The sequence below is a fragment of the Oncorhynchus mykiss genome, chromosome 4, assembly GCF_057628025.1.
Source record: "Oncorhynchus mykiss isolate SJ-2025 chromosome 4, ASM5762802v1, whole genome shotgun sequence".
NCBI classification, from domain to species: domain Eukaryota; kingdom Metazoa; phylum Chordata; class Actinopteri; order Salmoniformes; family Salmonidae; genus Oncorhynchus; species Oncorhynchus mykiss.
The window spans coordinates 66,480,778-66,499,278 of record NC_143025.1 but is presented as its reverse complement, the minus strand read 5'-3'; the positions used below and the strand labels follow the sequence as shown (position 1 = coordinate 66,499,278).

Genomic DNA, 18,501 nt, shown 5'->3' with positions numbered 1-18,501 from the left:
ATTTAAGAACAAAATACCCTTTTCAAACATCTTTCCCATAAATACAGGTATTTTATCAACCAGCACATTTGAGTTCAGCCATAATATTTGTTGTCATATTTGTTCTATCTTTTCAGGGGGATGAAATTGAAATTGTAGCCAGCTCTGCAATGCTTGTTTGAAAAAGAGAGATACTTTGAAAAAAGTATAATTTTCAATGAATCGAAAATGAGACATGGCAATCTACACAAAGGCAAAAAGGCAATTTTTAAACAGTGGATGAGCTTTTCTTAGTAATCTACTTGAGAACCATTTAGGGTTCAAATAAAACTTTTGAATGAGTGAAGCTTTTAGAGAGAGAGGTTTAGTGCTTTTATATTTAATAATCTCAACCCACCCAATTCATATTCATTATATAGAATATGAATAAAGCAAAATATTTTTTGCTCATATGATTTCAAAAACGAATCATCAGGAGTAGGCAGTGCCATAAGTAAGTGAGTAAACTGAGATATGACTAAGGAGTTAATCAGGGCAAATTTTCCATAAATAGAAAAGTATTTACCTCTCCAAGGTTGCAGGATCTTGTCTATTTTTACAAGTTTTCTATTGAAATTCATTTTGTAGAGCTTATTTATATATTTTGTGATATGAATACCAAGTATGTCTACTTCACCATCAGCCCATTTTATAGGTAAACTGCAGGGTAATGTAAAAGTTGTATTTTTTAAGGATCCATTATGTAATATTGTACACTTATCATAATTAGGTTTTAGTCCAGAGAGTACAGAAAAGTTATCTAGATCTTTAATTAATGAGACATTGCAGGGATCTAGCTTGCTGACTTAATATAAAACTTGAGTCATTGGCATACATGGACACCTTTATTTTTAAGCCTTGGATTTCTAATCCTCTAATGTTGTTATTGGATCTGATTTTAATAGCTAGCATTTCGATGGCCATAATGAATAGATATGGTGACAGCGGACACCCTTGTTTAACTCCACTTGACAATTCAAAACTTTCTGAGAAGTAACCGTTATTTACTATTTTACACCTGGGGTTGCTATACATGATTTTTACCCATTTTATAAGAGAACTACCGAAATTGAAAAAATCCAGGCATTTATAAATAAAATCCAGTCTTACTTTATCAAATGCCTTTACAAAATCACTATAAATACCATTCCTGGCTTCTTATGTTTCATGATGTTCTATTATTTCTAGTAGTTGTTGTATATTATCTCCAATGTATCATCCATGTAAAAAAAACCTGTCTCATCAGGATGAACAATACCTGGTAAAACCCTTCTAATTCTGAGTGCTATGCATTTTGCTAGTATTTTTGCATCACAACATTGAAGTGTAAGGGGCCTCCAGTTTTTTAGATAGACTGGGTCTTTATATTTGCCATCTAGGTCTTGTTTTAATCATACAAAAATCTAACGTTCCTGCTGAGTACCTGACAGACTACCATTTCTATAGGAGTAGTTAAAACAAGCTAACAATGGAGCTTTTAGCATATCAAAAAATACTTGATATACCTCTACCAGTATGCCATCAAGCCCCGGGGTTTTTCCAGACTAAAAGGATTTAATAGCCTCAAAAAGTTATTCCTCTGTAATTTGGCCTTCGCACCGATCTTTCTGTACATTTGTTAATTTAAAATGTTTTATATTATTTGGAAAGAATTCCTTACCAATTCCTTCATTCAGTGGGAAAGGATGAGACGGAAAAGAGAACATCTGCCTAAAATAATTAGCCTCCTCTTAAAATATAATTCTGAGAATCATAGATGGCTGTAACGAGTTTCTGCAAATTTTTTTTTTTACAATTATTGATGAATATTGAATTGAATGACCCCTGAAGGTACATTTAACTTCACTAGGGTAGGGGGCACTATTTTCACCTCCGGATGAAAAGCGTGCCCAAAGTAAACTGCCTGCTACTCAGACCCAGAAGCTAGGATATGCATATAATTGGTAGATTTGGATAGAAAACACTCTAAAGTTTTCAGAACTGTTAAAATAATGTCCGTGGGTATAACATAACTGATTTGGCAGGCGAAAAACGGAGAAAAATCTATCCAGGAAGTGGATTTTTTTATGTTTGTAGTTTTCCATTGAATGCCATTACAGTATCCATTGACTTAGGACTCAAATTGTACTTCCTATGGCTTCCACTAGATGTCAATAGTCTTTAGAAATTGTTCCAGGCTTGTATTCTGAAAAATGAGAGAGTAAGACCACTCTGAATGAGTGGACCCTACAGTGTCCCAAAGGTTTTTCATGCGCACGACCGAGAGCGCGCCTTTCTTGTTTACCTTTTATATTGACAACGTTATTGTCCGGTTGAAATATTATTGATTATTTAGGCTAAAAACAACCTGAGGACTGATTCTAAACATCGTTCGACATGTTTCTACGAACTTTACGGATACTATTTGGATTTTTCGTCTGCCTGTTGTGACTGCGTTTGAGCCTGTGGATTACTGAACAAAACAGGTTTTTGGATATAAAGAGGGACTTTATAGAACAAAACAAACAATTATTGAGTAAATGGGAGTCTTGTGAGTGCAACCATATGAAGATCATCAAATGTGATTAATTTTATCGCTATTTCTACTTGTGTAACTCCTCTACTTGGCTGGTAATTGTTTGTAATGATTTGTCTGCTGGGCGCTGTTCTCAGATAATCGCATGGTATGCTTTCGCCGTAAAGCCTTTTTGAAATCTGACACCGTGGTTGGATTAACAAGAAGTTCATCTTTAAACTGATGTATAACACTTGTATGTTTTATTAATTTTTATAATGAGTATTGTTTTTTTTTCTGTTTTTGAATTTGGCGCTCTGCAATTTCTCTAGATGTTGTCCAGGTTGGACGCTACAGTCCCACATACCCTAGTGAGGTTAAAGGTATCCCAAACAATAAGGGTATTTGCTGAACCTACAGTATATAAACTTGTAGACAAATACATAAAAAAAGATAGACAAACAATAAACACATTAAATTATAAAACAGTTCTCGACAATAAAGAGAGAGGGAGAGAGAGAAGAGAGCGAGATCAGGTGTGTGTGTGTATGTATAAGTCCGTATGTGTAAGCAAGCATGTAATTGAGTACGTGCGTGCTCATATCCATTTCATAATGTTCAGATATTTTTACAGTTCCGATACCTTTTTTTTTTCCCGTAACCTGAAGTCCCTGTAGAATTTAGTAAAGCCACAGTGTTATGGAGCTGTCTTGGAATAGCTGGCCATCTACAAGAGTTTGTCCACAATGATAAAGGCACGCCTACCATCCTTCCTTTGTTGTCTTTGTACTGGATACAGGTGAATGTTGGCCCAATCCTCCTGACAGAGCTGGTGTAACTGAGTCAGGTTTGTAGGCATCCTTGCTTGCACATGCCTTTTCAGTTCTGCCCACAAATTTTCTATGGGATTGAGGGCATTGTGATGGCCACTCCAATACCTTGACTTTGTTGTCCTTAAGCCATTTTGCCACATCTTTGGAAGTATGCTTGGGTTCATTGTCCATTTGGAAGACCCATTTGCGACCAAGCTTTAACTTCATGACTGATGTCTTGAGATGTTGCTTCAATATATCCACATAATTTTCCCTCCACATGTTGCCATCTATTTTGTGAAGTGCACCAGTCCCTCCTGCAGCAAAGCACCCCCACAACATGATGCTGCCACCCCCGTGATTCATGTTTGGGATGGTGTTCTTCGGCTTGCAAGCATCCTCCTTTTTCCTCCAAACATAACGATGGTCATTATGGCCAAACAGTTCTATTTTTGTTTCATCAGACCAGAGGACATTTCTCCAAAAAGTACGATCTTTGTCCCCATGTGCAGTTGCAAACCATTGTCTTTTTTTTAATGGCGGTTTTGGAGCAGGGGCTTCAACCTTGCTGAGCGACCTTTCAGGTTATGTTGATATAGGTCTCGTTTTACTGTGGATATAGACACTTTTGTACCTGTTTCCTCCAGCATCTTCACAGGGTCCTTTGCTGTTGTTCTGGTATTGATTTGCACTTTTCGCACCAAAGTACGCTAATCTCTAGGAGACAGAACGCGTCTCCTTCCTGAGCGGTATGACGGGTGCGTGGTTCCATGGTGTTTTTACTTGCATACTATTGTTTGTACAGATGAACATGGTACCTTCAGGCATTTTTAAATTGCTCCTAAGGATGAACCAGACCTGTGGAAGTCTACAATTTACTTCCTGAGGTCTTGGCTTATTTCTTTTGATTTTCCCATAATGTCAAGCAAAGAGGCAGTGAGTTTGAAGGTAGTCCTTGAAATACATCCACAGGTACACCTCCAATTGACACAAATGATGTCAATTAGCCTATCAGAAGCTTCTAAAGCCATGACATAATTTTCTGGAATTGTCCAAGCTGTTTAAAGGCACAGTCAACTTAGTGAATGTAAACTTCTGACCCACTGGAATTGTGATACAGTGAATTATAAGTGAAATAATCTGTTTGTAAACAATTGTTGGAAAAATTACTTGTGTCATGCACGAAGTAGATGTCCTAACCGACTTGCCAGAACTATAGTTTGTTAACCAGAAATTTGTGGAGAGGTTGAAAAACGAGTTTTAATGACTCCAACCTACGTGTATGTAAACTTCTGACTTCAACTGTAGCCTCGTTATTGTTATTTTACTGTGTTTCTTTTTATATATTTTTCAACTTTCGTTTATTTTGTAAATATTTTCTTAACTCTTCTTGAACTGCACTGTTGGTTAAGGGCTTGTAAAGCATTTCAAGGTAAAGTCTACACTTGTATTCGGCGCATGTGACAAAGTTTGATTTGATTTTGATTTGACATTGAAATAGCGAAATAGCCTACAGTGAAAAAAAAGAGGCTTTGCTGCCAGTGCCACGTTCATCTCCATAGGAAAAACTAAAACAAAACAAAAACCCTGTCGTAAGCCTGCTTCTGTTGTGATACAGGTTTGTCCTGATATGTCTGACTACTGAGCTGAACACAGACAGTTTGAAGGAGAGGGGGCTTAGAGAAGGTTGTTGGTTGATTGAGACACCACCAGGAAGCCTGTTTATGCCATGAGAGATGTCAGACGTACTAGTACTGTGCTTGGATATGACAGCCCTATATGGGATGAGAAGAACAGGCCATGGTTCACTTCACACACACCTCTCAGGTGCAATAACCAGGCAGGGCATTTCATATGCATTTGGAATATGCATTCCTGTCTAATACAAGCGAGAAACACGCCTCAAAGACCTCAATATATTTCCTGTTTTGCTTTCCAGGTATCCTCGCATCGTAACATGAGGTGGATCTCACATTGAAATAGCTTACAGTAAAACATGTCTTGCTTTGCTGCTATGTTCATCTCCATAGGAAATACTAAAACAAAACAAAGCCCCTGCCATATTAGCCTGCTTCTGTTGTGATAGGGGCCTGTCTGCGGTAATAGGTTTAGTCGATTACTGTGTCACGGTGGGAAGCGAAGCCGTTTGCACTGGAGTAGGTACCCTGGCTCGTTGGCCTCGTTTAATTTGGCAAGTGGAACTGTATTTGCCTTGTAACCCGAAGACTGACTAGCGTAGAAGTAGGTCCCTTCAGAAACAGCTGTGTGCCTGGGCCTGAACATCTCGCCATGGCCATGACAGAGGACCCAGGGCGTTAAACTTCATTTCACCGTTGTCAGAAGATGGGGCGGCTGGGAGTGCAGGTATTATGTCAAGTACATCTACTGCTCTCTAGCTGACACATCAGCTGAGCCCAGCCTCTCCTGTGTGCATTACTATCTTTTAACCTGCTAATACTGTCAGCTGCGGCATAGCTATTGTTGACGTACAATACGTAATAGAGTTTAGCTCTTTGTTTCTGAGAACATGGCCTGTGTTAGCGATATAAAGCACCCAGTTTTGTTGCAGAAAGTGGAGGAATAGGGATCAAACGGATGATGTGTTCAGCACAATAATTTATGCAATCAGCCTCTTGCTGGGGAGTTTGTGTGTGTGCTTTGCGTGCGTGTGGGAGGGAAGGAAAGCTGTCGCTTGTTCTTTCTCTAGAGGCCAGCACCCCAGTTCCCAACACACTGATGACACTTGCTCAAACCATATCCAAAAAGCCACACAGATAGTCAGTTGTGTGAATGTATACAAGCAACAGAAGCCAGAGTGAGGAGAAAAGAGGGCTGTTGCCAAGGGAGATCTATATATTCTATGGCCATTAGTGCTAAAGCTTTTCAGCCTGCACAATTAAAAGGCACAGAAGGATTATTTAGATTCTAAAGTGTGTATATGCATATACTCTTTCATATACGCTTTGAATAGAATTATCTATCCACATACGTTGAGCTAATGTCTAGCCTCATTGTTAAGCCACTATATTTCCCCTGCTGTTTGGGAAAATACAATGCTGTTCATGGCCAATATACAATTTTACTGTAATACAAACTAATGCTGGCCCATCCGTATTGTTACCATTATTTCTGTTAGCTAAGTGATATGTGGAATGCCAGTATGTGCCGGTGAGTCTGACCTGCATCCGGCTGTTCTCCAGTGCATTCTCCAGCTCTAGTTTGGCTGTAGCTGTCTCCTGCTGGTGGGTCTGCCGTAGCTGTTCTATGGCCGAGGCGTGGAGGTGGTTGAGCTCCGAGCGCAGAGAGGCTAGGAACCAGATAGAGAGAGACAGACCGGATCCTTAGGGAGTTCCCCTCTATACACCACACAATAGGACAGGCCACCCTGGCTAATTAAAAACCCATTCATCATACAGTACATCCCCTACCTCTAACAAGCTATGGAATGTTCCAGCGTTGACCTTGATTCCTACAGGGAGGAGTGTGGGGCTGTTGTTCAGGTGCACTGCGCGGTTTAGCTTTCAATGGTTTTTCTGAGGGCTGCAAGTGTAGCATTTACCTAGCATTGTCCCCTATTACTACATACAGTGCCTTGCGAAAGTATTTGGCCCCCTTGAACTTTGCGTCCTTTTGCCACATTTCAGGCTTCAAACATAAAGGTATAAAACTATATTTTTTTGTGAAGAATCAACAACAAGTGGGACACAATCATGAAGTGGAAAGACATTTATTGGATATTTCAAACTTTTTTAACAAATCAAAAACTGAAAAATTGGGCGTGCAAAATTATTCAGCCCCTTTACTTTCAGTGCAGCAAACTCTCTCCAGAAGTTCAGTGAGGATCTCTGAATGATCCAATGTTGACCTAAATGACTAATGATGATAAATACAATCCACCTGTGTGTAATCAAGTCTCCGTATAAATGCACCTGCACTGTGATAGTCTCAGAGGTCCGTTAAAAGCGCAGAGAGCATCATGAAGAACAAAGAACACACCAGGCAGGTCCGAGATACTGTTGTGAAGAAGTTTAAAGCCGGATTTGGATACAAAAATATTTCCCAAGCTTTAAACATCCCAAGGAGCACTGTGCAAGAGATAATATTGAAATGGAATATCAGACCACTGCAAATCTACCAAGACCTGGCCGTCCCTCTAAACTTTCAGCTCATACAAGGAGAAGACTGATCAGAGATGCAGCCAAGAGGCCCATGATCACTCTGGATGAACTGCAGAGATCTACAGCTGAGGTGGGAGACTCTGTCCATAGGACAACAATCAGTCGTATATTGCACAAATCTGGCCTTTATGGAAGAGTGGCAAGAAGAAAGCCATTTCTTAAAGATATCCATAAAAAGTGTTGTTTAAAGTTTGCCACAAGCCACCTGGGAGACACACCAAACATGTGGAAGAAGGTGCTCTGGTCAGATGAAACCAAAATTGAACTTTTTGGCAACAATGCAAAATGTTATGTTTGGCGTAAAAGCAACACAGCTGAACACACCATCCCCACTGTCAAACATGGTGGTGGCAGCATCATGGTTTGGGCCTGCTTTTCTTCAGCAGGGACAGGGAAGATGGTTAAAATTGATGGGAAGATGGATGGAGCCATATACAGGACCATCCTGGAAGAAAACCTGATGGAGTCTGCAAAACACCTGAGACTGGGACGGAGATTTGTCTTCCAACAAGACAATGATCCAAAACATAAAGCAAAATCTACAATGGAATGGTTCAAAAATAAACATATCCAGGTGTTAGAATGGCCAAGTCAAAGTCCAGACCTGAATCCAATCGAGAATCTGTGGAAAGAACTGAAAACTGCTATTCACAAATGCTCTCCATCCAACCTCACTGAGCTCGAGCTGTTTTGCAAGGAGGAATGGGAAAAAATGTCAGTCTCTCGATGTGCAAAACTGATAGAGACATACCCCAAGCGACTTACAGCTGTAATCGCAGCAAAAGGTGGCGCTACAAAGTATTAACTTAAGGGGGCTGAATAATTTTGCACGCCCAATTTTTCAGTTTTTGATTTGTTAAAAAAGTTTGAAATATCCAATAAATGTCGTTCCACTTCATGATTGTGTCCCACTTGTTGTTGATTCTTCACAAAAAAATACAGTTTTATATCTTTATGTTTGAAGCCTGAAATGTGGCAAAAGGACGCAAAGTTCAAGGGGGCCGAATACTTTCGCAAGGCACTGTACAGTATGATCCTTCCCTCTGAAGGTCCTTACTCAGGGTTCTAGCCTCGTCTTACTCAGCATGGCCCTCGTTATTAGGGCACTAACCCGGTGTGTCTCCCTCCCTGCCAGGGCCCTTAACCCAGTGTGAGACCCTGTGACCATTCCCCATCAGGCCCTAACCCAGCCTGGCTCTTACCCAGCACGGCTCATTCCCAGCACGGCTCTTACCCAGCATGGCTTTGCCCTCGTCCTCCAGCTCGAAGCGTAGTGTCTGTAGCTCCTGCTCCGACTGCTGTTTGAGAGTCTCGATGCTGTGTCTGTGGGCCTCTCTCACAGACTGGAGCTCCATGTGGTGCTGCTGCCGCAGACGCTGCTCCAGCTCCTACACACAGAGGTCAAAGGTCGTGAGTGACACACAGGTTGTAGGACAAACAAATGACATAGCAATTATTTTCTAGAACCTTTTGGCACGTATAACCGGTTTTCACCTGGTTGATGATGCTGGTTAACCAGAAAAAATGACCATGATGTTCATCCCTAGAAGGAATGGTCTGAAACGTATACGAAGAGTTCAGATGGTCCAGACAAAGAGGCACTGATCAGTTTGGGAGAATCTGGCAACAGCATCAGTTTAACTCAACCGGTATGTTGCTGTGGGACTAAGTGTAGTTCAGTAACATAAGGACTGGGAGTTACTCAGGCAGTGGCATGGCACCAGGAGGGCTAAAGGGGACACTTTCACATGGAGCCAAAATACATATATTTGACAATACTGCTGATCACGTTATTATTTTACAATCAATGAGCACTTAAGCATATCATCAGTAGCTTGATGCGGCTATTGGAAGGCTGTCCTATGTTTCCCAGCAACAGCGAGCAGAGGCAAACAGCACACATTACACCACTCCAAACTCAAATGAGAAGATAGAGACGTTAACGTGGCGAGGATACAGTCAAAACCTCACGAAAACACCTCTCATATAACACCAAAACCTCACGAAAACACCTCTAATATAACACCAAAACCTCACGAAAACACCTCTCATATAACACCAAAACCTCACGAAAACACCTCTCATATAATACTAAAACCTCACGAGAACACCTCTCATATAACACTAAAACCTCACGAAAACACCTCTCATATAACACCAAAACCTCACGAAAACACCTCTCGTATAACACCAAAACCTCACGAAAACACCTCTCGTATAACACCAAAACCTCACGAAAACACCTCTCATATAACACCAAAACCTCACGAGAACACCTCTCATATAACACCAAAACCTCACGAGAACACCTCTCATATAACACCAAAACCTCACGAGAACACCTCTCATATAACACCAAAACCTCACGAGAACACCTCTCATATAACACCAAAACCTCACGAGAACACCTCTCATATAACACCAAAACCTCACGAAAACACCTCTCATATAAACACCAAAACCTCACGAGAACACCTCTCATATAACACCAAAACCTCACGAGAACACCTCTCATATAACACTAAAACCTCACGAGAACACCTCTCATATAACACCAAAACCTCACGAGAACACCTCTCATATAACACCAAAACCTCACGAGAACACCTCTCATATAACACCAAAACCTCACGAAAACACCTCTCATATAACACTAAAATCTCTTGAGAGTAGAGAAAGAGAGAGTGAAAGAGAGAAAGGAGAGAGTAGTGAGAGCAAGAGAGAGCGACAGAGACTGAGACAGAAAGAGAGAGACAGAGAAAAAGAGAGCGACAGAGACAGAGGGAGAGAGTGATAGCGGCTAAATCTAACTACAAACACAGACTTGTCCAACTGGCAAGGAAATAGCTGAATGGGAATGTGATGGAAATTTTAAACATATGCTTTTCTTGTAACTAATTTCAGTGTTCTATTCATGTGCTGTTCTAATAACTAATTTCTGAGTTCATGCAAGTGACTGATTGAACGAATCCTCACTTATCCGTATCTGCAATTTGGCAGTATGCCCAGACCTTCTTTTGAGAACAAATGATTTCTCTGTTTCAAGGTCTCAGCTTAGAGAGGAGAAGCCTCGTGAGGTGTTGGTCTGTCACATGTTATGAACCAGTATTGGTCGGTCACATGAATGAAACAAAACGGTAATGATGAATGAATTATGCTAAATCATGCAAATATAACTTGTCTATGTATAGCTGTATATAAAACAACTGCCGGGACTGCCCCAGCAGACATTCTGACAGACGTTCACTGCTGTGCATAGAGTTTGTTGGAACCTCTCCAGCGCGCTGACAATAAACAATGATTCATTTAGGATTGACTTCGAGTGTCCCTGTGTAAGAATTTCCATGACAGGAACATCCAACAGGCACGACACCAGATTGATAGGGATCAAACAAGACTAGACATTAAGATGGAAATAGAAAGAGAACAGTGCATTTCAATCAACATATGACTTGTATAAGACCAAATCAAATAAGCCTTAAAGAGTAGGCTTGGGCGATATGCCATTTGTACCATATACCGACAGTATGATTTTCAATACCGTATAAAAAAATAAGAAAAACGGTATAATAACAATAATTGTTGTTGTTTTTTCGAGGTTTGGGGGGGGAGCTGCAACCCTCGCGGGAGCTGCAGGGTTGCATGCTACGCCACAGTTTATAACTAACTATAAATTAAGTAGAACTGCAAGAAACGTAAGATGTGTCAAATGACTTATTTCCAGCTCAGGGCTCCAGTTATGCATCTGGTTTGCTAACTTGCTAGCTAAGTGGCTAGATGGCGGCAGGGTAGCCTAGTGGTTAGAGCGTTGGACGAGTAACCGGAAGGTTGCAAGTTCAAACCCCCAAGCTGTCGTTCTGCCCCTGAACAGGCATTTAACCCACTGTTCCTAGGCTGTCATTGAAAATAAGAATTTGTTCTTAACTGACTTGCCTAGTTAAATAAAAAATGTCAAGTTACTGCAGAGACATTCAATCCCCTCCTGGATGAAGATCCCGGTTTGCTTTTTGAAACGTGGAAATAGTTGTTGTTGTTGTGTGCACTTCCAGTAATAAGGTATACCCCCGAATGGTACCGAGGTACGATGCTATGAAAATCTGGATACCACCCAAACCTATTAAAGAGTAAACAGTAATAAATCAGTGTTGACATGATATTGCAATGATTCTGGTTGTTGAATGCCATACAACAGTTAGTGGTTGAGCCCCAGCAGTGTGAAGCGTGTGTGCGTGTGTGTGTGTGTGTGTACAGTGCCTTGCAAAAGTATTTGGACCCCTTGGATTTCTTCACATTTTATTGTGTTACAAAGTGGGATTAACATTTATTTAATTGTATTTTTTTTTTTGTCAACAATCTACACAAAATACTTTGACGTCAAAGTGGAAGAAAAATGTGAACACTTTTTAAGATGAAACAAATAAGGTAATAAATACAGTTGTTGCATAAGGATTCAGCTCCCTGAGTCAATACATGTTAGAAACACCTTTTGGCCTTGTTTGCAGCTGTGAGTCTTCTTGGGTAAATCTATAAGAGCTTTGCACGCCTTGATTGTGCAATATTTGGCCATTATTCTTCTCTAAATTATTCAAGCTCTGTCAAGATGTTGGGGATCATGTCAATTTTCAAGTCTTGCCATAGATTTTTAAGCAGATTTAAGTGAACACTGTATCTTGGCCACTCAGGACCATTCACTGTCCTCTTGGTAAGCAACTCCAGTGTAGATTTGGCAATAGTGTTATAGGTTATTGTCCTGCTGAAAGGTGAATTCCTCTCCCAGTCTGAAGCAGGTTTCCCTCTAGGATTTTGCCTGTGCTTAGCTCCATCCCGTTTCTTTTTATCCTGAGGAACTCCCCAGTATTTGCCGTCAAGCATACCCATACAGTACCATAATGCAGCCACCACAATGCTTGAAAATAAGGAGGTGATCAGTGATGTGTTGGATTTGCCCCGAACATAAGGCTTTGATTTAGGCCAAAAAGTGTATTCCTTTGCTGTGTTTATTTTTTGCTACAGTATTACTTCAGTGTCTTGGAATATTCTGTGTAATTTGTATTCTTCATTTCACTCTGTTATTTAGGTCATTATTGTGGACTCACTACAATGTTGTTGATCCATCCTCAGTTTTCTCCCATCACAGCCATTTAATAACTCAGTGGCTGTTTTAAAATCACCAATGGCCTCATGGTGACATCCTTCAGCAGCTTCATTCTTGTCCTATGTTCAGAAGGTCGACTGAATCTTTGATGTGTCTGGGTGGTTTAATACATAATCCACGGGATAATTGTTAAAGAGATATTCAATGTCTGATTTGTTATTTTGACCCATCATTGCCCTTCTTTATGAGGCTTTTGAAAAAGCTCCCTGGTCTTTGTAGTTGAATCTGTCCTTGAAATTCAATACTCGACAGAGGTGCATTAAAGATGTTGTATGTATGGAGGTCAGAGGAAGGGTTAGTCGTTCAAAAATCATGTCAACCCCTTTTATTTCACACAGAGTGAGTCCATGTAATTTATTATGGGATTTGTTAAGCCACATTTTGGTCCTGAACTATGTTAGGCTTGCCTAAACAAAGGGACTGAATACTTGTACAATGACTATTTTAGTTATACATTTTCTATTTACCCCAAAAATGTTATGTTCTTGCAATTTGACATTACAGAGTATTCTGTGTAGATTGATGACAAAAAAATGACAACTAAATTAATTTTAACCTCACTTTGTAACACAATAAAATGTGACAAATGTTTTGTTGTTTTGAATCTGTACTCCAGCACTTTGGATTTTAAACGATACAATGACTATGGAATTAAAATGCTGACTGTCAGCTTTAATTTGAGGGTATTCTCATCCATGAATCGGATGAATCGTTTAGAAATTACAGCACAATTTTAACGTAGTCCCTCCATTTTAGGGGACCAAAAGTATGGGGACAAATTCACTTGTGTATTAACGTAGTCAAAAGTTTAGTATTTGGTCCCAGATTCCTAGCACACAATGATTACGTGAAGCTTGTGACTCTAAAAACTTGTTGGATACATTTGCTGTTTGTTTTGGTTGTGTTTCAGATTATTTTGTGCCCAACAGATTCATTTTGTGATCATTTTGGAGTCACTTTTATTGAACATAAGAATAGAACATGTTTCTAAACAATTTTACATTAATGTTCAGACCCTTTACTCAGTACTTTGTTGAAGCACCTTTGGTAGCAATTACAGTGTCGAGTCTGCTTGGGAATGACGCGACAAGCTTTGCACACCTGTATTTGGGGAGTTCTGGCTCTGGCTGGGCCACTCAAGGACATTCAGAGACTTGTCCCGTGCCTTTTACTGAGGGGTGACTTCCGTTTGGCCACTCCACCATAAAGGCCTGATTGGTGGAGTGCTGCAGAAATGGTTGTCCTTCAGGAAGTTTCTCCCATCTCCACAGAGGAACTCTGGAGCTCTGTCGGGTTCTTGGTCACCTCCCTGACCAAGGTTTTTGTCCCCCGATTGCTCAGTTTGGCCAGGCGGCCAGCTCTAGGAAGAGTGTTGGTGATTCCAAACTTCTTCCATTTAAGAATTTGAGGCCACTGTGTTCTTGGGGACCTTCAATGCTGCAGAAATTTGTTGGTACCCTTCCCCAGATCTGTGCCTCGACACAATCCTGTCTCGGAGCTCTACGGGCAATACCTTTGACCTCATTGCTTGGTTTTTGCTCTGACATGCACTGTCAACTGTGGGACCTTATATAGACAGGTGTGTGTCTTTCCAAATCATGTCCAATCAATTGAATTTACCACAGGTGGCCTCCAATCAAGTTGTAGAAACATCTCAAGGATGATCAGTGGAAACAGGATGCACCTGAGCTCAATTTCGAGTCTCATAATACTTACGTAAATAAGAATCTGAATACTTATGTAAATAAGGTATTTCTGCTTTTTTAATTGTATTTCTAAAAACCTGTTATCACTTTGCCATTATTGGGTATTGTGTGTAGATTGATTAAATAAATTAAAATCTCAGTAATTTTAGAATAAGGCTGTAACGTAACAAAATGTGAAAAAAGTCAAGGGGTCTGAATACTTTGCAAAGGCACTGTAGATGTAAATTGTTAGCCGGTGGTCTGTGCATTGTGTTTGCGCATTAGCCAACTCCTCTGTGTGTTTGTTAATGTATAGCTTGGTAATGATAGAGGAGCTGGCTACAGTACACGGCATGAGACTAGGCTAGTTAATTATCTGTATCTTTTCTCTCAGGTCTAAAACCCTGCGTCTGTTAAGTGTGCGCGCACGCCCCGGGAAGTTTGTCAATCTTAACTCTGTTGCAGTCAGTCAATAATTATGAATTCGCTGTTAGAAACATGTGTAGCGGGAGAGAGCCTATTTCATTGTGTGCCTATTCATTCAGCTGATACTGTGTAAGCCTGGGCACGAATGAAAAATAAGATTGAATAGCTTGAAAGAACCTCGAGACACTGTATTTTACGAACTAGGTGATTTGTTTGAAATCGCGACACCGTGAAAAAGGAGCTCCTAGTTTGGATGTTAAAGTATGTGTGGAGAAGATTTGTAAGCATTTTAATTAGCCGTGTATAACAGTGCCTGTCATGTAAATAGATCATATCAGTGGATATTTGTTCCCACTGTAGGCAAGGTGAAACTGGATTTGTCCTCAATGCCTCAAGCAAGACAATTCAGTTTGCTTTGCTAACACTCTAAATGCCTTTGTCCTCATAAAATGTGTCTAGAACAAACTAAACCCTTAATACATTTACCCCTACATTTTAGAACAACTTTGAGTCAACCTAACCCCTATTGAAGAGCGAACAGCTATTGAGATAAATGTGTTCCTTAGGGTGTGGTATTTTTTTTTTTATTAGCAGACATGAAAGACTTTTCGGCCCATTCAATCACCGATGACTCATGGGTCTTTTGCTTCTAATCCAATCTGTGGCTGGAGAGGTGAGACAGAATGCTTGGGGACATTGAGTCAGCTTTGCACAACGCCTGCATGAGCCCTTAACATAAACTCCATCCAAGGGTTTTTGAATGTCAAAAGAAGCCTCAGAGTAAGGTTGAATGTATTTCAAAATGTCCTTGACTGTATAACGGAATGTTAAGTGCAGAAAAACGCATTTCTTCCCTTTTCTTTGGAAGGAAAGGTTCAGTGTCGGGTGAAAAAGTAAATGTCGTAATATTTTTCAGAAGTCTATATTTTCATGTATTGGGCATGTCTGGATTGGTAAATGAGTTCTGATTCATGCCTTTCAATCATGAACCCAGGCAACTAAAAGTATGACCCGAGCTGATCGATACAGCTAACTCTCGCCTCACAACTCACTCTCATGTCCGATGAAGAGCTTTAGGAGCAGAGAGGCTGATTTAAAAAGATCTGGATCTGAGCATGAAGCTAATGCTAACACTGGGACTCCTGGATGACTGGCTTATGGATCAGAGTTATTGCCCCCGGCTGTGCTGACAGCAAACTCATCACCATCTGAATTACTATTACACAGATGCCTCGCCAGATTCCTCAGACGTTCCCATACCATTACATTACTGCACTACATTACTCATAAGCTGCTGTAAAGATTCCCTGGAACGATATTAGCTGTGTTGCATCATAATTCCATCAAAGACTATGCTGCTGCTGCTGCTCCGTAGCCTATTCGTTTTAAAGTGAAAGGAACTGAAAAGCAGTGTGTGTCCCAAACAGCAATAATTCAATCAGGGTCAGGTCCAAATCACTGATCCGCTCAGAAGTCAACCGCTCCACGTCTCTGGTAATGTTGATGGACTCACTGTTGCAAAAGTCCATCTAGCCACATCACCAGCTATTTCACCAGTATATCTCCACTGTCTCTCCTCATTCTCTGCACCCGACTGATATCCAGTCTTACTGACACATCAGAGTCTATACTGGCCCATCATGCCTCAAGTATCTAATCTAATGCTCTAACATCACAATTGGGGATTTTTCAGACTGGCAGTGACTCTGGTGTTACAGAGTTCTGCCCTGAGCCGTGTTCTAAATGGTCACACCTTGAGGTCGTGCTGACGGGTCTCCTCCAGGTCCTGCATGGTGCAGCAGTGGGCCTCCTGCAGGCTGTGCTCCCTGCGCTGGTACTCCAGCTGCAGCTCTTGGAGCTGCTGGCCCAGGTGCTCCCGCTCCTGGCTGAACTGGGCCTGCAGCTGCTGCAGGGAGCTCTGCGACTGAGACAGCTGCATCTCCAGACTCTGCTTCAGCAACGAGATCTGACGAAAGGGAGGAGTAGAAAAGGAGAGAGAAAGGAAAAGGAGAGAGGGAGACGGTGTAGAGAGAAGAACAGCTTGGATCAGATTGCACATAGTGTCATTAGTTCCTATATTACAGCTTCGCGAAACTGGGCCTACTTCATTAGACAAAAACAGAAATCAATTTTTATCGCTAGCTAGTTATGACCTGAAGAAACACATTCATTTTTTTTGTTAGAGTGTGAATCAAAAAGTCATTTTGAAACCAATTATACCCTCATAATCCTTATTTCAATATGGTAGGTCTGCAGCTATTTTGGATGCTTTGCAATGGTAGAGTAAGTGTCGTACGTAAAAGTAAAGATAACTTAACAGAAAATGACTCAAGTAAAAGTGAAAGTCACCCAGTAAAATACTCCTTGAGTAGAAGTCTAAAAGTATTTGGTTTTAAATGTACTTAAGTATTAAAATGAAATGGAATTGCAAAAATATACTTAAATATCAAAAGTAAAAGTATGAATGATTTCAAATTCCTTATATTAAGCAAAAAAAATTTTACGTTTACGGATAGCCAAGGGCACAGTCCAACACTCCAACATTAATTTACAAATGAAGCATGTGTGTTTAGTGAGTCCGCCATATCAGAGGCAGTAGGGATGACCAGAGATGTTCTCTTGATAAGTGCGTGGATTGGACAATTTTCCTGTCAAAATGTAAGGAGTACTTTTGGATGGCAAGGAAAATGTATGGAGTAAAAAGTACATTATTTTTTTAGGAATGTAGTGAGGTAAAAGTTAAAGTTGTCAAAAATATAAATAGTAAAGTAAAGTACAGATACCCACAAAAAACAACTTAAGCAGTACTTTAAAGTATTTTTACTTAGGTACAGTGGGGCAAAAAAGTATTTAGTCAGCCACCAATTGTGCAAGTTCTCCTACTTAAAAAGATGAGAGGCCTGTAATTTTCATCATAGGTACACTTCAACTATGACAGGAAAAATGAGAAAAAACAACCCAGAAAATCACATTGTAGGATTTTTAATGAATTTATTTACAAATTATGGTGGAAAATAAGTATTTGGTCAATAACAAAAAAGTTTATCTCAATACTTTGTTATATACCCTTTGCTGGCAATGACAGAGGTCAAACGTTTTCTGTAAGTCTTCACACACTGTTGCTGGTATTTTGGCCCATTCCTCCATGCAGATCTCCTCTAGAGCAGTGATGTTTTGGGGCTGTTGCTGGGCAACACAGACTTTCAACTCCCTTCAAAGATTTTCTATGGGGTTGAGATCTGGAGACTGGCTAGGCCACTCCAGGACCTTGAAATGCTTCTTATGAAGCCACTCCTTCGTTGCCCGGGCGGTGTGTTTGGGATCATTGTCATGCTGAAAGACCCAGCCACGTTTCATCTTCAATGCCCTTGCTGATGGAAGGTGGTTTTCACTCAAAATCTCACGATACATGGCCCCATTCATTATTTCCTTTACACGGATCAGTCGTCCTGGTCCCTTTGCAGAAAAACAGCCCCAAAGTATGATGTTTCCACCCCCATGCTTCACAGTAGGTATGGTGTTCTTTGGATGCAACTCAGCATTCTTTGTCCTCCAAACACGACGAGTTGAGTTTTTACCAAAAAGTTATATTTTGGTTTCATCTGACCATATGACATTCTCCCAATCTTCTTCTGGATCATCCAAATGCTCTCTAGCAAACTTCAGACGGGCCTGGACATGTACTGGCTTAAGCAGGGGGACACGTCTGGCACTGCAGGATTTGAGTCCCTGG

General features: G+C 40.6%; 1 protein-coding gene across 4 annotated transcripts in view; it reads right to left on the bottom strand.

Moving 5' to 3' along the window:
• The window catches only part of LOC110522208 (protein FAM184A), a 161,026-nt gene that overhangs the window by 28,435 nt on the left and 114,090 nt on the right, over nucleotides 1-18,501 (bottom strand). For all 4 annotated transcript variants that reach the window (XM_021600413.3, XM_021600411.3, XM_021600410.3 and 1 more), the window contains exons 11-13: nucleotides 16,522-16,734; nucleotides 8,737-8,890; nucleotides 6,504-6,631 (exon numbers count right to left, since the gene is read on the bottom strand). In XM_021600413.3, coding sequence (XP_021456088.1) covers nucleotides 6,504-6,631; nucleotides 8,737-8,890; nucleotides 16,522-16,734 — 495 coding nt within the window. The remainder of the gene's footprint in view (nucleotides 1-6,503; nucleotides 6,632-8,736; nucleotides 8,891-16,521; nucleotides 16,735-18,501) is intronic.